The following is a 27075-nucleotide window of genomic DNA, read 5'->3' as shown; positions in this document are numbered from 1 at the left end:
GGGGCCCGGGGGTCACACTGGATGACCCACGGCCCTGAGAGTGTGTGGGGACAAGGACCACAGCCATCCCAGGGGGTGCTGGTGGCTTCACCATGAGACCGGAGCTCAGTGCCCAATGCTGGTGCCCCAGAGCCAAGCCCCCAAGGCACACCGCCCTGACTTTGCAGAGTGCGTGTCGGGGGAGCCCAGTACTCCCTCAGGCCCCCAGGGGCACCTTGATGGGCAGAGTGAGAGCAACAGGCCCCCCACTGGTGTGCCAACGAGACCGTACATGGGTCTGCACTCCACGCCCCCGCTCACCCACCTTCAGATGTCAAAGGAAACAAACACTTCACTAGCTCTCTGTGGAGACTGTTCCCCCTTCGGAGCTGAGTCAGTCCCGGAGCCGAGGGAGGGTCGGGACCTGCAGGAGGAGGGTGGCCAGTCTCAGCCCAGGATTAAGTCTCAGCAGGAGGCCAGCTAGATGACTGTGATCCCTGCAGAAAGTCAGGCCACTTGCCTCTCCAGCCGACGCCGTGGTGGGATAAAACCGCACTGCAAACCCGCCTGTACAGGTGAAAGGGGCGAAGCCCGCCATTGTTCGTCTTAATCCGTCTTCCGTGCCGCCTCGCACGGAAGGGTACAAATTAGGAAAATCAAAGCTTACACTTCGAAATTACACCGATGCCTCTGCGCAGGCCTGTGGCATCCGGTCACTTCACGTCTGAGCATGAAAGAGCCTGGCGTCCAGAGAAGCGGCAGCCACGTGTCCCTGAGTGCCACTCGAGAGCCGGCTCAACACGGCCGAGAGGCGGGGCCCCGGGGAGGGAAGACTTCTGGTGTGTGAGTGATACCCTGGTGCGGCTTTCTCAAAAACTTACACGTCGCTTTAATGAAGCAAAGAAGTGGAGACACATGGGGCCTCTCGACCTGCCTGCGCCTCCTGAGCACAAGCTGCAGACAAGTCACTGAGCGGCCGGCCGGGCCTGGTGGACGATAATGGGGTCTCAGGGGAACTGCAAACTCAGCAGAAAATTGAACAAGCCTCCCAGCCCACACCCACAGCCCAGGTGTTCACAGAGGGGAGAGAGGGTCGCACCCACTGCGTCTGAGACGCTGCTGCAGGCTGCACGGGGGTGCAGTGGGTGGAGCTGAGCCCTCGCAGGGCCGGGCCGTCGCTGTGGCTTGTGGGCTCCCGGCTCCCGAGGAGCAGCAGGCACGTGACTGATGGATTGAGAAAGCCCAGGGTGCCCTCCCAGCACGCGCTGGCGCTCAGAGATGCAGTGCAGGCATGACCACAGCTGCTGAGTCACGTGGGCGCCGCGGCCTGGGAACTGGGTGGGGAGGTCAGGTCAAGAGAAGACTTGCAGCCTACGGGTGAGGCGGCGGGCAGCGTCAGGAACCACGTCTGACGCTCTTGCCGGAAACCAGCGAAGCCGACATCTGCGGTGCTCACATTCCATCCTCCCACTTCGCGGCCGCGTGGAAGGCAGAACAAAGGAGACCCGTCGGGAAACAAGGGTGATTAAACCCACACTGCCTCAGAGCCCAGGTTTCTGCTAGTAGGTGCCTGGCTCCATCTCCTCTGCACGAATCTGCTGGTAACGGGACAGCTTTCACGTTGCTGGCTGCTTTTTGTTATTTTGAATAGAAAAGTCATCAGTAAAACTGAACACCAAATTCCTCACATTCTCTCGCCAACTCAGGGTTTTCCTCATACCCGTTCACTGGAGACACTAATGGGGGCCCAGGCGCCGCCCCCCCACCCCATGCAGACGTGGTGGCAGGTGGGAGAGACCATCCCATCCTCCACAGACGGGGCCCCCACACCCCTCCCATCAGCAAATGCTTCCCACAGACACAGAAAAGGGAACAAAACAGAGAAGAACTGTCCCACAAATGGACGTTCTAGTCAGGGAAGCAACGGACGAAATCGTGTTTCCTGCTTGGTGGGTGACAAGGAGAGACTGGTGTCAGTGCCAGTGCTAAGATCTGGACACAAAGCGTGTCCTCAGGCGGCATTCAAGGCCCCAGAGGGACGTGGGACAGGAGAGGCAGGTGGGGCCTGTGCTCCCTGCAACCCCAGCATCCCAAGGAACCCAGGGCATCCCGAATCCCCTCGACCTGACCTGGGTCCTCCTGGCAAGTGTCCCATGATTCCCCTGGCTGTCCCCTCTGCCATTTCCCCCGCAAAACAGGATTCCTCTAAGGTTCACTTTTACGCGACAATGAGCAATTTGACAGGGACCCGAGGTCAGAGGTTAATCCTGAGCCATCCCGGGTCCTAGGGAGTCTTCCCAAATCCTTAAGGAACCTGACAGACACCGACTCTCCATCGGAAGCAGTTTAGGTTCCCTGCCCCAGGCTTCTTCGCAATGCAGAGGGACTCTGCAGTCCAGGACACCCTGCTGGGGAGCAGGGCCAGACCCGCGCCCCTGGCCAGAGGAGTGGCCTGACCAGGCAGTCACACCAGAGTGGGCAAGAGGCTCCTCCAGGAAAGGGGAGGGGACCAGCTGGTCTGTGTGGGGGACACGGGGCTCCCCACAGCAAGTCAGCATGGGCACGCGGCGGCCGGTCTGCCGTCTCACTGTGTCCAGTCCAGGAGCCCATGGCCACAGAAACTGCTTGCCACTCTGGGCCCACAGGCTCAGCCAGGAGGTGGACAGCTCCACCTAGGGGCCACCCAGACGCTGCAGCAGATGATCATCCAGAGAACAGCTTCTTCTTCCTCATTTCCCCGAGGCTGCACCTGCAGCAAAGATCCCTCACCCCAGGAGCACGAGCCCAGGGATGCAGGTGGGGAGGGGGCAGGAACACGTGAGCACAGTCCTCACTGAGATCCCTCCACCCAGCAGCCCGAGCTCCTGGTGGCAGAACCCAGAAGCTGAGTCGGACGGGACCCTGCTGCCCAGAATGACAATGACAAGGTGGCTTCTGACAGGATGAGCTTGAGGACAGGAAGACACCCCACCCGCCCTCCTTAGAAACACCGGGTAAGCAAAGGGCCAACATGGACCCTGTTTCACGTCCCCAAGGTGGAAGGCGCCTACAGTGACGTGTCTCATTGCAGCTTTACCAAAAGGTAACCACCTCAAGGGGCTGGGTCAGGTACCCCCCAGAGAGATGGGAGGCTAGTCCTGCACTGTCCCCAGGCCCTGAGACATCACCAACACGGAGGAACGGCAGCAGGCGTTTGGTCAGGCTGACGTGTTTTACTCATGAAAACACCCTGTGGCCTTGTGCAACCCTGCACGTCAGCCCAGGGGATGCTGCCCATTATGGGAAGGAGAATTCGCCCTGGGAAGAAAAGCCGATCCTGGAATCAGGGGCAAATGCCATGTCGTCAGGGCCGACCTTGGCTCGGCTGCCAGCCAGCGTCGCGTTCCACAGCCCAGGGGACGGCCCCAAATTCACACGAGGCGCCCCAACCAAGCTGATGGTCCTTCCCAAGTGCATCACGTCCTAGAGGCCCCACCCAAACTGAGCCCTGCAGGGCATCTGCTCACGCAGATGCTGCTGTTTCCATTCCATAAATGGGAAAATCAGGACTGAAACAGAATTTCTGAAAAACCCCAGACTGCGCCCAGGCTAGGGCCCTTCGAGGTGTAAGAACCTGATGTAAGCAGGAGAGAACCACGTCCCACTCCGAGGGACAGTGCCTGAGAAACATGCACATATGTGACACCATGTGATGTGGGAGCAAGGCGAGTCCCCGACACCATAGGGGTTTCTGGCCGAGGACCCCTGCGGCTCCACGGAACAGAAGCAGGGCTGAGTCACACCACTGTCCCCGCCCCCCACGCACCCATGTCGATCTTGCTGCAGCTCTGCTCCCTGTTCCGAGGCCCTGGCTTCACATGCTCCTTCCGAAACAGAACCCCAGGGAAGGGCGCCGCAAGATTCAGCTGCTAACCAGAGAGGGCTTTTAATTTTTCCAGATTAGCAAACCCCTAACAGGGTTACTGCTGCAGAATTACTGCCGTCTCAATGTTCATTTATTGCCTATAAAGTGGTATTTAGGAATTCTCTCATTCTGCCACTTGATTTCCAATTGGGCGTCTAGCGGAGGCTCCGGGAAAGTGAACAGGAAAATATCTCAGAGGCGGCAGGCATTTCCTGGTTTCAGCTCCTAAGGGTAGGGAGTGGCCAGTGGTGGCATCTGGTGCTCCCTGGCCCAGCAGGGGCACCCTGGGGCCCGTGGGCAAGATGAGCAGAACTCCCTGGAACTGGGCCCACGAGCACTTAGAGGGAAAAACTTATCCACCATAATTGTCTATAACCCCGCCCACCAGCATCTGTCAAAGGCCCCCAGCCACACAGCTCCCATGCTCACTGCTCTGGAACCACCCGATACAAAGGTGCACGCATGATACACTCAACAGCACACACAGCTCACAAGTGTGCAAACGACCCTGGGCCATCCCGCCTGAGGCCACCTGCCTGGTGACCCCGTGGAGCCTCAGGCAAGTCTCCCCCCCCCATGATCACGGAACCAGCAGCAGAGGCGGCACCGGGACCCCAAGACACCCACCCGATGAGCTCGGTCAGCACCAGCGGCCACAGACGCCTGGCCACGGTGACGTCACCATGGCCTGAGATGGGGGTGCCATTTGCTCTGGTGATGGCCCCGTGGCCGCTGTCCCTCTCCAGGAGGCTGCTCCAGGAAAGGGGAAAGGACTGGCTGGTCTGATGAAGCAGGGATGGAGGGACCAGCCCAGACACAGGATCTGCCCACCCCACGGCCATGTTCCGAGCCGGGACACGCATCCGAGAGCCAGAGCACGCGGGTCTCAAGCTGGCACCCAGGCCCCATCTCAGCACCTGACATGGTGACAGCGTGTCAACGCGTGCGCTCTAGCTCCGCAGACGTGCAGTGCAGACACGGCACACGCATGCCCTGTGTAAGGACGGGCCCACCCTGCCACACGGCTGACTCGCCCTTGTCTCCTGGCACGTGCAGTCGGCACCCTGCGTCATTCCCGACATCTCACTTTTGTCTCAGTGTCTTCCTTGTCCCCTTCAGATGTGGCAACTCCCTTAGAAATCAGGGGACTCCCACCAGTTGCTGGACTCGGGCTTGGTGGCCACTGCTGGGTTCACAGCTGGACACTCTGCTGACCGTGTGTCTGGGAGACACAGCACACACACCACCAGCCACCGGCCTGCGGGTCCCTCGGGGCCGTGGGCACAGGGACTCTGTGAGCAACGAGGAACAACCTCTCACGGAAGGGTTGCCGCACGAAAGCCTGCTGTCCGTTTCACATCTGACTCTTATTAGCAGCACATTCCTCGTTCTTTGCAGCTAATTTTCTCAGCATGGGTTCAGTTAAACATGTTCACTGTGACTATTTCAGAAAGACTTCCTTCCCTTAACTACGGCGGGAGGTCACAGGGCCACGCAGAGGACTGAAAATGTCCTTTGAAAACCAGCTGAACAGCACATTTGTGTAGCTCTGTCTTTGTACAAATGCAGCAACAGATCAGCAGCACTGGGGCCCGACTGCCAAGGGACTGGTCCCGGTCTTGCCTTCGTTAGCTCAGCAGCCTCCACCATGGCCCGGCCCGTGCAGCTGGATGCTCACCTGGGAGACAGGGAGGCAGCTAGGAGGATGCAAGGGGGCCAAGGAAACCTACACGAGGTCACGGCACTGTCTGAGACCCATGGCAGGTGCCATTGTCGTGGGCTGCCCAGGAAAAGGGGATGCCATGCAGAGTGGAGCCGTTCGCCTGCTCTGCACAGTTATTTTTAACCTCAAACAAGTGTTTACACCATCACCTTCCACACCCAGATCATGCTGAGCCCAAGACTCCCAGCGCCTCACGTTGGTCCTGCCGGGTTCTGAACCACAGACACCCTCCACGGAGCCCGGGGGTAGACTGAGATTTGTACATGCCCCAGAGAAATACAGACAGACTGCTTGCTACCCAGCTCATGAGCCTCTGCAACTTTCAGAGCTTCAGCACTACTTTGGAAACTAAAACAGAACAGTGAGAGTCCTCCCAGGGGTGCAGATGCGCCTTCAAAGGCAGGGGCGCACCCACGGAAAGCCACGTGCAGGGCTGTGCGCTGAGACACCCACAGGGTTCGACTCCGAGAGGTGTCACAGGGCCGTGTCCGCAAGGAGCTCAGTCTTTTAGGGAGCTTCCTGAGAATCACCACTATTAAAAGTCACCACAGGGAGGCTTAGCTGAAAATTGCCTTCCAAACATCTGCCATAACATCGGCTGGGGACATGCTGGCTCAGTAGTGGTGCCAGTCGAGGATGCTGGCCTCCTGCGAACCGTCCGCCATGCCTGGTGCCAGGGTGCCGCTCTGCATCGGTGTGAGAGGCAGGCACGGCGGCCCTCACTCACCACACATCCGTTCCAGCGTCACATCACAGCAGGGGAGCGGCGCCAGATGGGCTCGGCGTCAGAGCTGGGGGTCCGGGCCCTGGGACCCACACAGCCAACGGGAGTGTCGGGTCAGCTGAGGCGCCAGGGAGGCCCTTGGCCAAAGCAAACATGGAAGAGGGCCGATCAGCTGTCTGACCTGGCATCCGACGCCCCACGTTCAGAGAATCGCTGCCTCGGCTACAGCTTCGTGAAAGTATAAACATCCTGAGAGGCAGACGAGGGCCTGGTTACAGACTCGAGGAGCAGGTTTCCGGAACTTCCACAAGGAAGGTGATTAATAAAGGGGAGAGCCCTGACCAGGCGGGCCAGTGGGTTGGAGCGCCATCCCCGGTTGGGGTAGGTACAGGAGGCAACCAGCCAATGCTTCTCTCCCTCTCTTCCTCCCCCACCCCCTCTCTCAAACCAGTAGCACACCCTCCAGTGAGGATTAAAATAAAATATCTATTCTGGCAGCAACTGTCGCAATGACTGGGGTCAGGGTGTGAACAGAGGGCCCTGCAGGCGGTAACAGGATGCCCAGCAGAGGAGAGGCGGCAAGGGGAGACCACGCAGAGGTGGGACCCACAGGGTGGTGGGCGTTTCCATGCTCAGAGACACACAAGCTCCAGGGGCAGCTCCAGGGGCGGCTCCAGGGGACAAGCCTGAGATACGCAGGGGAGGGACGGTGACATCAGTGCCTTGAGAAAGCTCTGCCCCTCCCGTGGGTCCCTGGGAGCCCAGAAATCCAGCCTAGCACCCAGGAGGGTGGGGCTGACGCTAGGTCGACCCGCCAGGCCCTGGGGGGTGCACACCCCAGCGAGAATGAGGGGGCGGAGCCTGAGGGTGCGGTGGGGAGGGGTGGGAGTGGCCCCCGGAGGGCAGCTGGAGGCGTGGTGTTGGCGAGCTGCAAAGCGTCAAGCTGGGTCCGGGCTGAAAACAGACTGATCTGTACGGAACTTCTTTCTTTCACTAAACTTATTGGGGAGACATTGGCTAACAAAATCGTCCAGGTTTCAGGTCCACCATCCTATAATACACCACCTGTACATCTATTGTGTGTTCACCGCCCCAGTGAAAGGCATTTCTCGGCGATCTATTGCATTGCCAAAAAAATCTTAAATTAAGAAGAAATCACATTTCTCATCCTTCACGTGAAATGAATAGCGGAGGAAGCTAAGTTAGGCAGGTAACAAAAGAACTTCAGGCTGAGTGCCGGCCAAAGCTTCGGAGGAAAGAATGAGAAACTGCACTTTTCTGGCAGACTCGCAGGGCTGCGCGGTGTGGGTACGGACGTTTCCAGGTTTCGCAGCATCCCTGAGGCTAGAATCTGTATTATTGTCAAGTACGCACAGCTATAAAATTTTGCATCTGAGGGTGCATTTGAAGGTGATTTGGTACCTACTTGTTAGTCTGAATACCAAAGGGCACACGTAGGTGAGAACACTGAGGGACAGAAAATATACTTTGTGTAAAAGCCATACAAAAGTGAGCCCCTGCCTGAGTCCGCGAGGAGCCCCTCAAGGCGCAGCGCGCCCCCTTCTGGACAGAGCAACCCCTGCAGAGGTTCTCGCCCTCAGTGGCAGGGGCCCTGCCGCTCACATGAGAACACCTGTGGTTCCAGCTTCCCTTTGGGGACCACGGTGCTCTGACGGCCCTCCGGGCGGCCTGGCCGGGTGTCCGCTCCTCCGGCATGCACTGCGTGTACGGTGCATTGAACACGCAGGAACACGCAGAACCGCGGGCGAGTGGCGCTTGAGCGCCTCAGACATGGCGAAGACCTGCTCACTCTTCCCTTACCAGATGCCGGAAGCAGCCCAGAGTCATCACAGTGAAACCGAGAGAATCAGCACAGAGTCTGCAGAAGAAGCAGGGGCTTGTCGGGAACACGGACCAACGTCCAAGGCCGAGCAGAGACGCTGAGGGTGACCTGATGGGGACAGAGCAGAGGCCAAACACCTGCACGGACAGGGCTTTGTCCTGGCTGTCTGCAGGCTGCGTTTCCAGGGCAACCACACACGCCAACCATTGGACAAGAGTCTGTGAAGTGGTCACCACGAGGCGGCCAGGGCGGCCAGCGGGCAGGCTGCTGCTTGCTGCGTGGCACCAAGATTTGACACCTCGAGGCACAAGTGGGGCGGGTGGTGGGGACGCACCTCCTACGAGAGCCCTGCAGGTCTGCAGACGCACCGCCAGCGTCCCCGGCCCCTCAGAAAACACATCGGGAACACGGGCGTCTCCCTGTGCCCAGCACGGCCCCTCCAGCCCCGCCGGGAGGGGGGCAGAGAGGACCTGGAAGAACAGGAAGGCTCCGAGAAAGGCCATAAAAACATACGATGGGAACAAGGAAACAAAATCGGAAACTGACTGATTTCTCCAGGTATTTTCTCCCAATGTTAAACGCCTCCTCCTTCTGGGCACAGGTTCCCCTGTTTGTAAAGTGACGGTGCGTGACTGAGAGTGAGCCACGGTGCGCCTGTCCCTCTAGGCCCCTGGACTCTGAGGCTGCTGGGACGGAACGTGCCTCTGTCTCTGGGTGTCTGGGGGAGGGTCGCAGCTGTGATTTCCCCTCCACAGGAGGAGTTGCGTTTGCTGCAGCATTTAAGGTGGCAGCTGGGAAACCCCAGCACTAAGGGACTGAGCAGCTGATATGAAACTCAGGTCACGCGACCATGAGCCTGAAGGCTGGGTTCTCGGGCCCACCCCACCCGTCCCACACTGTGGTGCCCACCCCGGGGTGCCCTGGACACCCAAGGCCCAGCCAGCCCTCCGTCCAGCCGCATGGCCCCAAACAGCATCTTCTCTGCATGTTTTCACTCCACCAAGAGCATCGTTTGAGAGGAAAGCCCTCAAACATTCTGGTCAAAACCCTGAGACATGGAAAGAGTCTGTCAGAGGGTCCGGGGAACCAGCTCAGTGCTGAACATGCCCCTCGAAGCCCGGCTCACAAGGCCCAACAGGCCACAAACCAGACAGACAATGAAGCCCAGTGAGAAAGCAGAGCAAAACATACACACACACCCCCCAAAAACCTATAAAGAATGATAAATAAGGCCAGACGGAATCATCGTAACTAGTTTTCCCAGACAAATCGCCAACCCCCAGGCCATTGACCAAGTTCTGCCTTTGCAGGATGTTTTGTTCCCAGAGATACATCGAACTTGACTATAATTTCATTTTAGAAAATGTTATTTAAAATCCTGTATAAATGTAACTGGTCTCCTCTCCCTCAAAACAAGATGACTTCTGTCTGCAGGCTTCCTTGGTAACATCAGATGAATGAATGAGAGGTCTTTGGGAACCTGGACAGTTTGAAATCAGCCAAGATTTAAAGACGGGGGTGGGGCGGGGAGAATGGTACTGGGTCTCCAACCGCAGGTGTTCCCGTCTGAATACAGCTTCTTGTGGAAAGTTCCAATGAGAATGGTAAGAGCAGCCCCTGTGTGCAGTGTGTTAGGGCAGTCACCTGGGACACCTGACGTGAAAAGCTTTACAGCCCTGTCACCCACCTGCATGGGAGTTCTGCACACACACAAAAGCAACACACGCAATGTCCACAGGCGAAGGGAGCTGACGTGAGGAGGGAAGACAGGGGTGACAGCTCAGCTGCTTTCACTCCCGGTCCACGCAGCCTGCCCGAGATGCTGCGCTGCCAGAGCCTCTCACCGAAACTTGTCAACACTTCTTTAACAAAAGTACCTGCGCTGCTCACTTCGGCAACAGTTCTTTTTCCAAGTGACTCTCCTGCCTCCTGAGAATCTCGTTTTCACGTTGTGTTTTGTTTGGCGGGTTTATGAGGCAACCGCACTCAGCGCCCCTCTGCTGCAGGCCTCTGCCCCCACCCGTCACAGCGCCGCCTCCGCTTCTGCCTCCTGCCCTGCATCTACTGTCCATCTAGCAACAATGTAGCCAGCCGCAATGCAATGCTTTCACTCCTCAGACTAACCCCTCAGGATCAGGAACAAAATCGCCTATGAAAAAGCTGTCTGCAGATTATAAACTAGTGAGCTGTCAGGGGGACATGCGTGGGGCCATGGCTGAAACATCAGCAGTTCGGGGACTGCTTTCTCCGGGTTAACCTGAGAGACCATGTCAGCGCTCACATTTAGGTTTCCGCCATTGCGACCACAGAGTCTCTGACCGCCGCGTCTTCGTGCTGCAGGAGCAGAGGTTCTGGAGAAGATGCAGCTCGCAGACACTACCACCCATCGTGGTGACCGAGTACCCAAGTTTCTCCACTGAGTCCCATCGGCTTCCAGGACACTTTCCTTCCCAGGAGAATCTGCCCTCTCCGCCACCAGGATAAACAAAAACATTTGGATGAACAAGTATCTGCAATCACAAGGCCAGGATGTTGAGGTGAACTTCTTCTTTCAATTTTCTCATAACATCCAGGTGGTTTAAGATGCACACGTCTGCAAGAACGTAAGCACGCCACGTGCACGCAATGCAGGTGCCGCTGTGGACAGTGGGGGCACCCCGCCACCCCGGGGTCACTGGAGACCACTGGTACTGACTGGGACGAAGGTCTGGAGGGCAGTAAATATCCGAAGCGCCAGACGTGTGCTTACACTCGGAAACAGAAAGGCACTACCTACCCACGACTTGTCCTAAAAGCAGTGACACCCTCCCTGGGGAAGGGAGGTGCAGGGGAGGGAGGGTGGCTGGAGTGGCACTCCCCCGCCCCCAGGCAGAGCCTCCTGCTGCTCGGCTGCCCATGCCCACCAGGTGGCACTGCTGCTCAGCCCTTCCTGCAGGGCCCGCCTCTGCTGACACCACACTAGGCAAGGACAGAGCCTCCTGAGTGACCCGCCTGTGGCCACTGGGAAAAGGGCTCAGGCCCACACGCAGCTGCTGGTACCAGGAACCTCACATGGTCCCTACGTGCTGTGACTTCCCTACTAGGACAAGCCCGGCCATGCCTGGGAAGGTGTCCGACACGCAAGGGAATGACTGATGAGTAGGGGCCCAGAAAAGCACACTGACCCGCCCACGTGGCCTCGGCGAGTCCCTGAGCACCCCGCTGTCCCCACTCGGTCTTGTCCCTCTCTGCACCCTCTAGGCACGGGGACATGTGACAGAGTCTGGGGACGTTCTGAGGGCTGGGACATGGACGGAGCAGGATGCCTGGTGCGGCTGAGACCCGCAGAGCCCAGGGTGGCCAGCAGCCCAGGGGACCCCGCCCCACCTGACAGACGTTGCTGCGGATCCACCAGTCCCTCCTCTCTCCTACTGTGGGGTAAACCCCACAGCACACAGGCTACCGAGGAAGTCGCACGCAGCATGCCACGGTCGTTTACCTGGCTGCGCACCTCTAAGGCTTGGTGTCTCTGTTTCACTGGGACCGAGGCTGTGGTGCAGGAGTGGGCGGTGGAGCCCGGGGGTTCGCACAGAGTCGCCTGCCACCAGCACTGCAACGCAGCACACGCAGGGGCCACCCCTCCCCCCACTATCGCCATTTTTAAATTCCATCTTTCAGCCAAGAAATAAAACAGAAAGAACTCCCGCACAGTCGTCCATCGTCCTGCACACGGTGTGAGCACCAGAACCCTGTGTTCTCCTCAGACGTGCTGACTTACTCCGGCAAAGCCAGGCAACATTTCAGGAGACCCAGCATCTGCAGCCACAGGTTTGGCCAGAAGGGGGCGTTGGCGGGCCTGTCCTGCAGGTGCTCCGGCACTGACCCCAAGTCCGAGAAGGCTGTGCCAGGAATGAGCACCTGAGCCGGCCAAGCAGCCGCCATGGGAGGGCCAGGCCTGGCATCTCCGCGTCCAGCTGGGCTGCACTGGCTCCCGGGGAACTACTGGCAAGGACGCACAGAGGAGGGGCCTGGTTAGCCGGCCAGCTCACGCCTGTTTCCAGGGAAAGGACCCTCCACCTACTTGCTCGGTGGTGCTGCCTGGGCTCGGGGGGCAGCCCGTCTGCTGGCCCTGCCCAGCGTCCCGGCGGGGACACCCGGTGGGGACAGCTCTGCCCCACGCCTGGCGCCACCCGCCTCTCCCTCCCCAGGAACACTGAACCCTAGATGAACCCTGGGGCTCCATTCAAAGCCCCGTCCAGGCCCGTCCGGAAGGCCCCCTAAAACCAATGACCCCTGCGGACCCCAGGCAGTTCACACACCGGAGCTCACAGGGCAGCGTGTTTGCTGAGGTCTCCGTCGGCACTGGACTGGAGCAGAGCCGGCATGGGAATGAATCCAGAACATCAATGCTGGTTGGGCCGGGAAGCCTCCCCATAGAGAAGCTTCTAGAACGTTCGGCCTTGAGCCACAGAACTGCTGAGCGGCCCTGTTCAACTGGCAGGAGGCCATGAACCTCAGCAAGCGTGCATCGCCTCCCTCCGGCAGAAGCCACTCTCCGCAGTGGTGTCCCTTCCCAATGGGGTCATGTGTTGTCACTTGGCCCAGGGGCCACCCAGGCTGGAGGTGGCCCCTAGGGTCACGAATGAGCCACAGGGGACCATGCGGTTTCAGCCTTAAAACTATTGACCCAGAACCTCCCATCTGGGCAGTGATTTCCTGGCAGTAATTACACAGCTTGATTGGTTTCCTAACGAAGCCTGTGCAGGACTCGAGGGCTGCTTTTCTCTCTCCGGCTGACAGACGGGGAGAGGGCGGCAAGGAGCAAGCGGTGCAGCCTGCTCACTCCCTGCGGCCCTGGCAGCCCTGGCCGCTGAAACCCTGGGCGCGGGACAAAGCGCCGTGGGGGCTCAAGGCTTCGCTCTCTCTGCCTCCTTTGCTCAGCGCTGCCTTTTATTCTTAGTTTATCAGTCCTGACATACGGCATCCTGTTTGCACAACCTCGATTCTTTTGGAAAGAAAGAAAATTACAATTTCAGTATCTGGGTAAAAGAAACTGCCTCGGCGTACCTGGGTCCCTCGGAGAACTGACACCTCACCGTGACTGTGGTGCGCTAAAATGCAGCACACCTGGCACTGTGAGCGTGTTTTCTACATAACTGAACACCTTCGCCGCAACGCAGCACCCTTGCCCACGCTGGCGGGCAGCCTCGGCGCCCTGCTGCTGGCTGCTCCGTGGGGATCTCCCGTCTGACAGGAAGGCACACCGCACAGCCAGGGGCTGGTGTGGGGTCGCTCACCAGCTCGCGCTGACTTGGAGGGAAACCTGCGTTTCAGTCGCAGCAGAATGTGTAGCAGCTGCGTGCCATGGACATTCCGTGCACCTCAGGGTCCTCCTCCTCCTCCCACTCTGCCTCACAGCGTGTCTCAAGAGTGGCCCAAGTTCACTGGGACACTCCGCAGGCCAGTCCGCTCACTGTCGGAATTTAAATTAACACTAGGTAATGCCGCTGTGTCTTCCAGAATCACAGGCAAGTTCGGTGTGAAATCAGTGCAGTGGCTTCACTTCCACATGCGCCCCCACGGCCAAACTTTATCCCCGGTTCCTGGGAGCCATTTCTCCTGTAGGCAGCTCTGTGGTGAGAAGAGCAACCGTCTTCGTTGACTTTCCTGTGCTTGCTCCTCGTGAGGTTAAAAGCTCGAAAGGGACTTGGGGCTGGGACTGCCCAGTGCAGCCGCCCGCTCTCTCTACGCTGGTGCCGTGGCCATTTTGAACTCGGCGTGGAAGTCGCCCCAGCAGGTCCATGCTCGACAGCTCTGCCTGCTGAGCTGTCGGTGCACAAGTAGCTCAAGCCCCCTGCAGGATCCCAAACCTCATTCCCGACAGCCACACACAACAAAGTATTTGCTGAACCTCTGTAGGTGTTTTAAGCCTGAGCACCCTGTTGCAAACACTCCGTTCGAATCCTGTACACAGAATTGAATGACATGTGTATAGGGTTGGCCTGGGAATGACCTGCCACCATGGAGATGACCAACCCCAGACCACGGCCCCCTGGCCCCCAAAGTGAACGCCACTGATGTGTACGTGGGAGCCGAGACGAGGCCAGTGGGAGCGCCCGAGCCACACACAGCGGCCGGCAAACACCGCCCATGGGGCCCTCCACCGGCCTCTGTCCCCGGGCTCAGAAAGCCTCTGCCACCGGTCAGAACCCAAGATAGTTGGAAGTTCACAGGAACGCAGTGACTCTTGTTTTGTATCTGCAAACGTGCAGAAGTGAGCCCCACAGGACATATGGGGAAATACGTAGAATCTTTCTACCCTCATTTTCACGTACAAATTACTTCACAATTACTTCGCTTTCACTGCCGAGGAGAAGTACAGCCTACCTCAAAAAACCCAACGCCGCCACACACTTCACCTGCTCACGGGCTCATTATTTCACAGTCCTCAGAGTTTGTACAGGTGCGTGTGTCCCGCGGCACCACTGCACACTCAGCTCCTGCCCGGAACTTCTACCTACCCTGAGCGGCGGAACGGCTGTTCCCCAACAGACGGGAGACAGACGCTGGGAGAAAAGCAGCGTGGACTCGGAACCCCAGCCATGGTGCAGCTGACATACGAGAGTTTATTAAGCTCACTTGCCTCAGCTTCATTCTCCCACAACAAGACATTTCTGAAGCAATGCCACCAGTAATCAGGACTGGCCGGCGGGCCACCGAGGCTGAGCTGCTCCCCGCTTCCCCAGGGCTCAGCCTCCCATTGTCAGGAAGTAACATTGTCTATGGGAGGTTGCTCAGACGTGCTAGCTAGCACTGGTGATGCAGAAATGCATGCGGATCTCGGGACATGTCACTTGTGCTGTGTGGCATTTTATACCCACGATTCCAGGTCCCCACCCAACGACTTAACAGAGGAAAACCATCAGAGGGATCTCTGTGGCTTAGAGGAAAACAACACCTAAAGAACCTTAAGGCTACCTGCAGTGCAGAAAAGAGCCAGTCATAATACAGTGTTTGCGACGCAGCCACTGCCCTAGAGGTTTCCGAACCACGCGGCGCAATCCCCGTTCAGGGCTGCAGGCGCACAGTGTCTGCAGGTCCCAACCCGGACTGGCTGCAGCCGGTTCAGACGCCACGGAGCCAGTCTCCATGGAGACCAGGCACCCTGGCCTGTCGAGGAGCCTCTTGAGGGGATGGGTGTGGGGCAGGGGGGACCAGGACGTCGTCTAAGCTGCCGCCCAAGGAGGCTGGTGCTGGATTCGCCAGAGACCTCGATGCCCGTCTGCATGTCCCCGCTGCAAGTCCTCCCGCACGGGGTCCCCATGGCCCTGCTCACCCACCTGCGGCTCCTCAGCGGCCCTCCAGGGAGGGGACAGCCAGAGGCATGTGCAGGCCCCACATCCAGCGAGAACAGGGAGAGCGCTCGGGGCCAAGAACAAGTGTGTCAGAGCTGAGAGGCAGTGCACGTGTGTGCGTTCACACGTGTGTGCCATGTCTGCGTGCACTGCTCCCAGGCCATGTTCCTCCTCCACGGCAGACACGCGTCACCTGCCCAGCGCGGGGCTTTCCCAGGAGAAACAGCGACCTGTGACGTCGCCACACAGTCCACCCCAGCTCTGCGTGCCCTTCCCCGAAGTCACCACCAGGAAAGAGCAGGTGATGTTCCCGACAGTCGAGCCTCAGTGGAGGCAGCGCTCCTGGTTCCAGAAGGTGAGTGCCTGGATTCTTATGAAAAGCAAATAAAACATCTCGGTTTGTCAATATTTCCCTTATTAACTTGAAACTTCTTATAAAAGAAACTGTCTAAAAATAGAGAAGAACTCATTTCAACACTTAAACTCCACTCAGAGTCCCAGAGAACAGTGCGTAACGTTTGATTAGCTTTGTCATTATTTTTGGTGCTTCGCAGGCTCGGAGTAACGACTCCGCGGAAAGACGCCAACCAATCTGGGAAGCTCACTCTCTGGAAACCGCACTCTGCCTGCCGGTGCTGGTGGGCAGGGTTTGCGGAGACCTTTGTTTACTCGCCTTCTGAACAGAGGCGAGCTGTTCGTGTCTTTCCACCACTAATCAAAACTCTCAGAAAGTAGACGGAGGTTCAGAAACAGTAACCACGCTCTAAACGAACTTCCCGCCCACAGCGAATATGCTGAAAGTCACAGCTGAGAGAAAACCAGGTGAAGGAACAGTTCTATGAGCTTTTAAAAAAAGACTAGGTTCCTGATGTCCTGTCTCCATAAGTTACCTCCCGCAAGCCCTCCACACTCCGCACAGCACAAACCACCACCACGCCAGCCGGTCTCGCAGCAAAGGTGCTGACGGCGAAAGTGGTGAAAACCCCAACCGATTCATTCCAATTGTTGCAGGAGAGCCCGTGACGCCTCATCTCCAGACAGCTGGGGACACCTGTAGGGAGCCAGTCCCCTCCGTCTGACCCCAACCAGACCCCCCCGGTTCCCGGAATGCCCTTTGCAGAAGGAGACATGTGCTCCAGCTCCTCCCCGGAACTCGCTATTTCTTGGGTGAAAGTGCATTAAATTAGCAGCCCTACCCAGGAGGGGAAGGAAGACGCTGACCCACAGGTGGCAGGCACCAGACAGGTTCTCTTTGCTGGTTTCTTAACTTTAAAACAAAGTTCCGTGCTTGTCCATGTTGTTTTTTTACTTTCATCCCCTCCACCCAGCTTCCCTGAACGCGGTAGAAACCGCAGCGCAACACTGCCAGCCTCCAGCGCACACGGTGGCCTGTGGTGACACATGCCGCCAGCACGGCCCCCAGCTCAGGACGTCCCCGAGTCTTACCGAGACCCTGAGGGTTTGTGATGTGACATTGGCGTCCCTGCCCTGACCGCAGGGGAAGCCTCGGGGGACAACAGATGCCGAGTGCGTTCCGGGCTGGTCAATAAAGTCGCTTTTTCCTTGATAAATTAGTATAATCCACAACAACAAAAAAACAGCTTTGGAACTAACGTGTTCGACCTTGTAAGACAATCAGTGTCCCATGTGAATCAACGTCCTTGGTCCAATGAACTCAGGGCTCTGAGCTCAGCCCATAACTCACCGTCGAACAAGCCTCGTTCCAGGGAGCACATAACCTGCACAAAACCACCACCAGAAAACCCGAGACGCCCGCGCCACACAACCACAGCTCCCGTTTTCTCACGGACGCCACCCCTGCACCCCCACGTGGGGAGGGAGGGTGCGCTTACCTGTGTTCCTGTCGGGGGAGATACAGCAGTGCTTCTGCAGGATGCCGGGCAGGACCTGTTCCAACACAAAACACAGGCGGTTATGCCCAGGCACAGACAGGCATCGCTAACGGCACCAAGTCCACAAGCCCAGGACGGGCTGGCGGTCTGACACAGAACCGAAAACTCCGGTGACGCGCATCTCCCACCACGTGCGGTTGACTGGCGCACAGCTGATGGCACGTGAGCCGTGCCCTGGTCACTCCGGAGCCTCGTGGGCGAGCATGGCGGGACGCCCCCACAAACGGGCCCACGGGCGTCTGTGACAGCTTCTGAAGACAGTGCGGCAACCGTGGGCTCACTGCTGAGAGTGCACGAGATGTGGGCGTGCCTGTTGTTACTGATCGTGGCGTTTTGCACAAACAGCCGTGCTCCGCCTGTGTCCAGCTGTGGGAGCAGCAGGTGCTAATGAAGGAGGTGTCCCTCCTCCACGTACCTCTCTGTGGGGAAGGGGTGATTCTCGCCCAACTGTCATCTGCAAGCAAGACAGTGTCACCACCAGTCACTGGTCACCACCGAACGGCTCCAAGAGACAAAGTGAAGGGACCTCAAACCCAAGCCCAGGAAACCCGGAGCAGAGTGCAAACTCAGATGCTCAACAGACGGTCCTTTCTCGCATGGAGCAGCCCCTTCACTGGGGGCACGGCGAACGCTATGGGAGAGTTGGGGACCGACTGCCCACCACGTGCTGTGACAAGGAGCACAGTGCCAGGACCGAGACCAAGTCTGGGCACACAGTTCATGCCTCTCTGTCCACCTGTCAGAGACCCAGGGGTGGAGCCATGGCTGCCTGTCACCAGCCCCAGCCCTGGACGTCCAGCAGGGCCGTCACACACTCAGACAGTCACAGCCCTGGCTCCTGCCACCCTGCATCCCGTCACCCTACAGGCAGCTCACCCTGCGAGCCCCAGGCAGCTCAACCCAGGGCCCTCCTTCCCACCAAATCTCCCGGCCACAGAACCCTCCAAATCTGAGGTTCTTGACTAAGTACAGAACCGCCTAGACCAGACCTGAGTAGAAACATGGGCTCCTTCAGACTCAGCAATCCTCACCCAGGGGACACTCACCTTTTATGGGACCTCAGGACTGTCCCCCAGGTCCTGGGGGCTCTACTCATCCCTTGACCCCTGAGGGGCCAGCCCTGCCTGGGGGTACCTCGTGGCTCCGCTGTGTCAGGGAGGACACAGCTGAATCCCACTAACATGGGCGCCAGCTTATGGGGTAACTGAGCCCCGACGCTCCCAGGTGCAGCTCCTCTTAGTCCCGGGGGACCGACGCTGACCTGGTGACCCCCCAACTCCAGCCCCAGACGCTGCCCCACCTGCGGTCCCCCGCCACCACTGTGAGTCCTCTGTGAGTGTGCCAGACTCCTCCCATGGGACCCAGACAGGATACTGCAAGGGTCCTGCCAGGCTCAGTCTATCAGAACTCACCGCCAACTTCCAGAGGACAGACAGACGTCCGTTTGTGCTCAGCACTGCACGCATACCTGACCTCCAGAGGTCCCTCCCAGTGACGGCCACAGGAAAGGTAGCCGGGCGGGGCTCCCACACGCTTACCTCCCCTAGAGGGAGGTTCACGGCAGGCAGCTGAGGAGAGCAAATTCATCCCTCCTGCCCACGGGTACTTCCGAGCTCGGTCCCCTGGGCCTGCTGGTTCTCTGGGAGCAGCTAACCTGGAGGAACTGGCAGCGGCGTGCCTGAGCACCACAGGGTCCGCCCAACCGACACTCGGAGTCGGCCAGCACGCTCGGCCACATGACCACGGGCACGCCCCTCACCTGTATACGTCCATCGCCACATGCACGCCCAGGTGACCACAGGGTTTGTTCCTGGACACCACACGTTCCACGCTAGTGTGGTGCCCTCCCCCTGCCCGCTCGTGTGGGGTAATTAAGGTAATTAAGAGAGCAGGCGCCTGCTGGGGCCAGAACTCATGTCCACAAATTTCAGCCTAGCAACTGACTCAGTCTTCGACGCGCCTCCCGCTTGCTCCGCTACATGGGTCGTGAGTCTGGCTGGCACTCGAGCTCTGGACACTGCTGACCTCCCCCTGCCGGCAGCCGGCAGCACGGGGCGCACACTGAGTGAGAGGGTGGCTCTCCGGTGGACTGTCCTCACCACAGAGGGGGGACCCGAGGGACCTGGGCAGGGACAGATGAGGTTGTTGCCACGACGGTGGTGACGGCCTCCTGGGTGCCGGCACATCTCCACAGTCACCAAGCCGCACACTTGAAGTGCGGTGTCCTATGCGTCAGCTGCACCTCAGTTGAGCTGCAGTAAAGTCCTGCTTGTGCCTTAAACTCATACCACACACCCTCCCGCCCCAGAACCTGCATTTCCGCCAAGCCCCCATGACGCCGAGGCCACTTAGCTGGGAGACACCACGAGAACACGGGGTACAGTCACACCTCAGGGAAACACAGCGACACACCCAACTCACCCGTCCTTCAGTCATGCTGTCCGTCACCCGTGATTAAAGTCAGCAGAGCGGCTACGGCAAGACTCCGCACATGCAGAGAACAGCACGCGCCAGCACGTGCGAACGCGACTTCACCCTGTTTTTGAGGACAAGCTGCCGACACGGGGCTTTCTCAGTAGGGCCGGACACTGGGCTCCGTCTCAGGAGTGCGTCCACGCGAGGCCCCTCAGCACCAGCAGGCTCAGGCGTTGAAGCCCAGCTCCCCCAGTGGTGGGAGTGAGGTGGCGGCTGCAACACCAGGGCCCCCTGCCCCTGGGCAGCCCAGCCACCTCCACGCAGCGGAGAAGCAAAGAGGAGACTAGACAATGCGGATCCAGAGATGAGCTCTGGGTCGGGGTCCGTGGTGGGGTGGGGAGGAGGATGGATGGGGCAACAGTAAAACCTGCACACCAACCAGCTGCATGCCAACCAGTGCTGCCTCTGACCGACTCCCAGTTCCTTCCAGAATGGGAGAGCTGGCCTCCCCCTGCCCCACCCCACCCCCCAAGCCGGAGCAGGTCCTCGTCTGTGAAAAATAAACACGGCTGGGAGAAAACCTCGCCCACTGAAGGGGCCTCCCCACTCAACCCCGTGGGATGGACTCCATCCCGAAACCCCATCCACTCCCCACAGAAACTGCCTGTACGTCTTTAATGTCCCTCATTTAGTGGAGATTTACAGCTGGGATGGCCACCGTCAGAGGGACCCCCACACTGAGAGACACCCAAACAGAAAGGAGGAGGAAAGCAGAGAAAACAGTCACCTGATAGGAAAGGAAAACCTTTTGGAATGATGACACTATTTCGGAAAGAGCCAATGTTTTATCCACAGCTCAAGAAGAGGAAGTTTTGGTTATAAAAGGAAAATTCACAAAGTAAGAAAGCTTTGGGAAATGACAAACAGGGGAACAAAATTTAAAAGAATAAAGACTTGAAAGTGAATTCAAGGAAATATCCCAGGAAGCAGATTAAAAACAGAGTCAGGTACAGGGGGTGGGGGAAGGTGGGGGAGAGTTAACAGTACTTGGCCACCCTGGGTTATTCCTGGTGACCAGTGGGGGACCCACAAACAGAAGGGAACACGGAGTCCAGCGTCTGAGGGGCAGGACTTCCGCTCCCACTGGCCACCGAGCAGCCAGCACCACCCGGGCCTGACGACCAGCCTGCCACGCGCTCCTGTGAAAAGTCAGGCTCAGAGGAGGGCTTCTGACGAGATCGAAGGACGGGGCACCAGAGGCTGAAAAGCCCAGGAGCGGCGCTGTGGACGTTCTGAGAAAAGCCACGACCCCCAGCACGGGCCACCAGGGAGAGAAAAGTCCGTCAGACGAGCACAGACCAGAACCCGAGCCTCCCAGGAGGGCCCACCCTCCTGCTTTCTGGTACTGTCACCAAGACAGGTACTGTCACCAAGAAGACACCCAGAGGCTGCAGTAGGGGACCTTCTGGGGAGCGGCGGTGCTCGGGACAGCTGGCAGGGTCCCAGCCGCACCTGGGCTGCTGGCCAATGGGCGAAGGGTGGGCAGCCAGGAGAGCTGTGTCGCCAGAGCGGAAGTCCTGGGGCCGACCCTACGGAGCAGAGTGAGAAACGACGTGGCAAAGATGCTGAGGACTCACCGGGCTTATTTTTTGAAAAAGCAATTAACGACAAGTGACACGAAAGAGGCCGAAGCCTATAAACTCCCCATGGTGTAACTGTTGGCTGTTGACTTATCCCAACTCAGGACAGGCGGAGCGGAGCATGCAGGGGGCTGGGGGGGCGGTGGTGGTGAGGGGACGGGGTGGGGGGCCGTTGGAGGGGACTGAGCAGCAGGGCAGGTAGGGGCCAAGTGCTGACTCTGCTCTTTGTTGAAGCCTCTTCAAATCACTTCCCTTTTCCTAGTGAGGGCGTGTATAAATTAAACGGAATTAAAATTGACTCATAAGATAATGTATGGCACGTCAGCAGGACGGTTTTTACAACTATGAGGAGGCAGAGCTAAAATGTGCCAAGAATATTTAAAATGAGCAAGACAGCCATTTGGAATGAAAGCGTCTCTCCTAGACGTTTTTACAGCTTTCTCGTTACAGTATAGGCGTGTCTGCGGACTCACAGTCCTGACCCCTTTACTCAAAAGGCATGTCCGGCCACCCCAGGAGCAGCTGCCCTGGGCGGAGAGCTGGAACCCTGCCGGGTCACTGAGAACAAAATGTGCACAGAGGGCCCCAGCACCAGCAGTTATAGATGAGGCAGAGGCGCCGACCTCAACCACGGCCTTGGAGGCAGGGCGGAGCCGGTGAGAGAGCAGCCGGAGAGATCAGTGAGCAGATTGGGCACCCCGGAAATGTACCACATAAACAGGGTCCACAGCCATGGAGCAAAGGCTCCCCCTTGGGGAAAGGGCAGTCCCTTCAACACACAGTGCTGGGGCCACTGGATGTCCACGTGCAAAACCATGAATCGCACACTCAGATCTTGCACTCTGCACAAACTGGACTGTGGAAGGGCAGCGTCCCCTCCCGAGGGGACCCCGAGGCTAGACGTCCCCGCCCAGGACCCAGGGCCACTCCACTCCCCACTGCAGACAGGGCACGCAGCGGCTCCAGGGAGCTGATTAAATCTAATGAAATGCCTCTGCGGGGCGAGACCATGGGAGAGCCCAGACCAGATGCAGCTGAGGCAGATCTCAAGCACGGCTGAAAGGCAAAAAGAATTCTTCCAGATCGCCCTCCTTTCTACTGAAGGGAGAAAATGTTAGGGTTCTCCAGAGACACAGAGTGTGAGTGTGAGCAAGTGAGTGTGAGCGTGTGAGCATGTGAGTGCCAGAATTCCCTCTGAATGCTGCTCCTCTACCTGAGCACCCTCCCTCCCAACCCCCACAACCCATGAGGTGCCCCCAATCGGCTCTCCTGCTCGGACATGGGAGTCACATGCAGCCCCCTCAGATAAGGCTTCTGTCCCCACGGCCCCCACCTGCCGGCATCGGGTGACAGTGGAGACTCCTGCTCATGTGCTTCCTTCCCTGAGGGTCGCCTGTGGCTGGATACCCAGAGGACAGCAGCTGGACACAGGGTGGCCCCGGGGCCTGGCCTTTCAGACCTCCAATGACCCTGAAACCAGTGACCCTTCCTCCCTCTGTCGTCTGAAAGTGCACACCTCTTCCCCCACTGACCTTACACAAAGCCTCTCCTGAACTTTTTCATGCCACGCAGGTCTCAGTCACCCCAAACAGTGCCCCTGACTGGGACGCAGTGCTCTCTGCCACGCCATTCATCCCTGAGCACTGGACGGTGATACAGACACCCTGAGCCGGCAGACCCCCAAACAGGGGCCCAGACCCAGGAGAGGGAGGGAGGAAACGCCCCCCAGGGAAGTGTGCCATGCCTGGCGGGTGGGACAGCCCCCAGAGGTCACCTTGGTGCAGCATGAGTGACAGTTTTTCAGGAAGAACAGCAGAGAGCAACATGCCAGGCTCCAGAGTCTCGGGGGAAGGAAACAGCCAGGAGACGCTGTGGGCTGGTGGGGGCTGGCGGGGGCCTGGTGGGGCCAATGGCAGCAGACAAGCAGAGCAGGGCAGTGGGGGTGTGACGTGAGGACTGAGCTGCGGGAAAGGCTGGCCAGGCCCATCAGGAAGGGACGTGGATGGAGGGGCAGATGCCTGCTCTCCTGCGGGTGGCAGACAGACCTACAGGAATTGTGTGAACAGGGTGGTGACCAAGGTCCCAAACGCGGGCACAGCCTGGAGTCTCTGGGAGAAAAATATCCACATTCAGGGTAAATTAACACAGAAGCAGCCACAGACAGGGGGAATTCAGGTAATGTAGAAGCTAGAGAGAGATTTTTCTTTTTAATCCTTGCTTGAGGATATGTGTGTTGATTTTAGAGAGGGGGGCGGGGGAGAAAAAAACATGGATGTGAAAGACAGACATCAGCCCGTTGCCTCCCAGACGCACCCCAACTGGGGATCAAACCAGCAACCTTTCGGGGTATCAGGACGGCACTCCAACCACCTGACCCACCAGGCCCAGGCGGAGAGAGAATTTTCACGAGGCGACAGTGCCGTGGACGTGAAATGGTCAAGTGTGTAACAGAATGAAAACAGGACCTAGAGTTCCACTTCCAGGGTGGGAGTGTTGCTTGTCTGTCAGCCTGGACATCTTCCTCCTCTCCCTCCGGCCCGGAAGGGACCACGCCCGCACTCTGCACTGGTGCCTCTGTGCCCCCTCCACCCTCCAACAGGCCACCTGCGGGCCTCCCGGGGCCTGTGTCCAGAGGGCGCGGCCTGGATGGCAACCTTCTCCTACGCAACCCCGGGCCTCTGAGCCATCGGGGCGCGGGCGCACGTCTGTACAAACATCACAGAGACAGGGGGGCTGTTGTTCCCCTCGTGATGCTCCTTCAGGGCAGCTCCACGCAGCCCCAGCCTGGGGACGGACACACCTCCTGGCTCCTTCAAAGGCCGAGGCCTGGGCTGTGGCTTTGTTTTAACAATCAGCAGTGACTGGCTGTCAGCTTCCACTGACCAAGAGGAAGCATGTGCTCTGATGACTGTGCACTCCAGCTCTCTGGGCACAAACGGACTCAGAATTTGCTTTCGCTGCAAAGGAAGCCTGCAGCGCTCGTCGGGCGGGGGAAAGCGCAGCAGAGAACCATGTGTAACAGAAGAACAGTGTCCGTAACCAAGGAGACACACAGGCTGGTCCCCCCGGCCCAGCGCCCCTTCTTACTGAAAACTCCAGAAGCCACCTACCCCGCCACTGCCGGGGAAGGGTAGACTGAGCCACCATCCACGAGGCCGGATGTCAGCAGGCAGGGCTAAACATGTGCAGATGAGTAAACCTCCCTAGCACACGCCTGCAAACAACTCAACCTTGTGTTCACGGACGCACAAACAGGCCACGTGTGATGAAGACGCCCGTGAGAATGACACCGACGACGCGCGGCAGAGACCAGCTCTGGGGGGCAGAGTGAGGGGCTTGCGGGGCACCCAGAGGATTTCCCTAATTGGGAACAAGATCAATGCAAACAGGTGCTGCCCAGAGAGACAAAGAAACCACTATTTTCTAAAAGGAGAGAAGAATTAATACAAAGTGTCTTTAGAAAAATACAACTGAAATGCTAAGAAAAAATATAACTAGGTAACTACTTGTTATTGGTTTTTACACACAGAAACAACAGGCGTGTGGGAAGATTTTGTTGCTTCTGGGAAGCACTAATGTGTTCAGAAAGTGTAATTATGTTTTTTATTTTATCTTCAAAAGCAGAAAAGTGACCAGAAGTTTGGGTGTGACAAGCAGAGCCCAAGGAAGCTGAACCCCGAGGGCCAGGTCGCGGTGGCCACGCACACTCAGCAGTCTAGCAGGTGCCAGTTGTCACAGGAACGTTTATTCCAAAATGACAAGTTGGCCAAATCTCCTAAAAGAAGAGCTGGTCCCATCTCCAAGGAGACAGACCTCTAAACAGCCCTCCTGTTCACCAAGGACGGTTTTAAAGGAACACGCACATTGTCAACAACAGCAGGTCACGGTGCCACAGAGACACAGGGTGTGCAAGCCTCTCCAAAGGAAGGCCGCATTCCTGGATGTCACGCCGACTCTCCAAAACGCTAAAACCGCATGAGAACGGGCCTGAGGCCCCGGTGACACAGATCCGAGAGCCTCACTTTCCAGAAGGGACCCGGCTGAGCAGCAGTGGTCTTCACCTGAACCGCGCGGTCAAAAGAACAAAGGAAGTGGCCGAACCGGACAGAGCACCAACCCCCGAGTCCCGCGAGGCACGCACTGTCCCTGAAACCCGAATGCTGGGAAAGTCGCAGGGGAGTAAACTCCAAAATTTTAACAACTTATAAAACGGGAAAACTTAGAGGAAGAAAGAGGTTACAGGGTGGGACGGAAGCCGGTTCACAGTTGTCCGTAGGGAAAATGATACAATAATTAAGGACTAATGACACAGCAACAAACTCTGTTTCACATGCTCACAACTGGAAACCGATTTCTGTCCCCCCTTCATTCTTTAAACGTGTAATTAAAAGTGTAACGTTTCACAACATCTTATAATAGCAGGCTTTACCAGGGTTGTAACTGCTGTGGTGTTTTTGCCTGTGTTGTCAATAACTTCAGAACACGCAGTCTAAGAAAACCTACTATGTGAAAACAGTGAATTAAATTAAATGTTTGTTAATGGCCGAACACTTTTTAAATCAGTATTTAAGCGCTTAGAAAACTTTTGGCCGTTAAACCCATAATGCACTGAGTAGCCATGAAGACAGCGTGCACATGCGTGGAGAAGGTTAACTGCTAAATGCTACAAGAAAGATGAATAATTCCATAAAGACACAGCCTTCGTCGAGGGTTGAACAGAAGGCGAACTGAGGGAACAGCCCCTGCAGACAGAACGAGAACCCGGGAAGCACCGAGAAGCCACGCTTCCCCACCCGCCATCTGCACCCCGCACGTGAGTCCCTGGTTCCCGTGCTGATGCCCCAGGACTGACTCAAGTAGACGTTTCAAAGTGGGGCTCCCAGGAGCAGGAGGGGTGAGACGCCACGTCTCACCAGGACCGGGAGACAGGCCTCGCACACCAGCACACAGCCCAGGCCCCCCAGGAACAGCGTGGGAGACGCTAGAGGGACTGCAGTCCCCGCAGCCTGGGCAGCAGCCACCACCTGGGCCACTCACCCCCAGTTCTCGGGGTCCCGGCCCCACAACCTGAGTCACAACTGCAAACAGGTGACCCCTCCACCCACGGAAGCCACCCCGAGTGCTCGCCACGGTGCTTCCCACTGCAGCCACCAGCTGCCCCAGCACAGTGACCGTGCGCCCAGCGAAGGGAGAGGGAGATGACAGCCTACCTGAGCGGTCCCCATGCTGGCAGAGGGCGCGGGCCGAGGGCGGTCACTGGTGGCCACTGGGATGTGGGCAGCTACGGCCGAGCCTCAGACCATGGGAAGGCCTAGGACGGGGAACAAACAGAAATGGGGAAAAGATGATTTTATTTTTTTAAGACTTTATTTATTTTTAGAGAGAGGGGAAGGGAAGGAGGAGGGAGAGAACCACCAATATGTGGTTGCCTCTCACACGCCCCCTGCTGGGGACCAGCGTGCAACTCAGGCACGTGCCCTGACTGGGAATCAAACCTGCGACCGTTTGGTTTGCAGGCCCACGCTCAATCCACTGAGCCACCCCAGCCAGGGAAGGACAAGATGATTTTTAAAAAGGGTCAACAACCTCCCTCAGGGGAA

At 58.0% G+C, this 27075-nt stretch overlaps 1 protein-coding gene across 1 annotated transcript in view; it reads right to left on the bottom strand.

Moving 5' to 3' along the window:
• The window catches only part of DLGAP2 (DLG associated protein 2), a 171623-nt gene extending 144923 nt beyond the window's left edge, over nucleotides 1-26700 (bottom strand). Inside the window, exons 1-2 of the mRNA XM_024578712.3 lie at nucleotides 26686-26700; nucleotides 17361-17415 (exon numbers count right to left, since the gene is read on the bottom strand). Coding sequence (XP_024434480.2) covers nucleotides 17361-17415; nucleotides 26686-26700 — 70 coding nt within the window. The remainder of the gene's footprint in view (nucleotides 1-17360; nucleotides 17416-26685) is intronic.
• Between the last annotated feature and the right edge of the window lie 375 nt (nucleotides 26701-27075).

This window comes from Desmodus rotundus, chromosome 13 (assembly GCF_022682495.2).
Source record: "Desmodus rotundus isolate HL8 chromosome 13, HLdesRot8A.1, whole genome shotgun sequence".
Lineage (NCBI taxonomy): Eukaryota > Metazoa > Chordata > Mammalia > Chiroptera > Phyllostomidae > Desmodus > Desmodus rotundus.
Note: the sequence above shows the minus strand (reverse complement) of the source record. Positions and strands in the feature narration are given on the sequence as shown.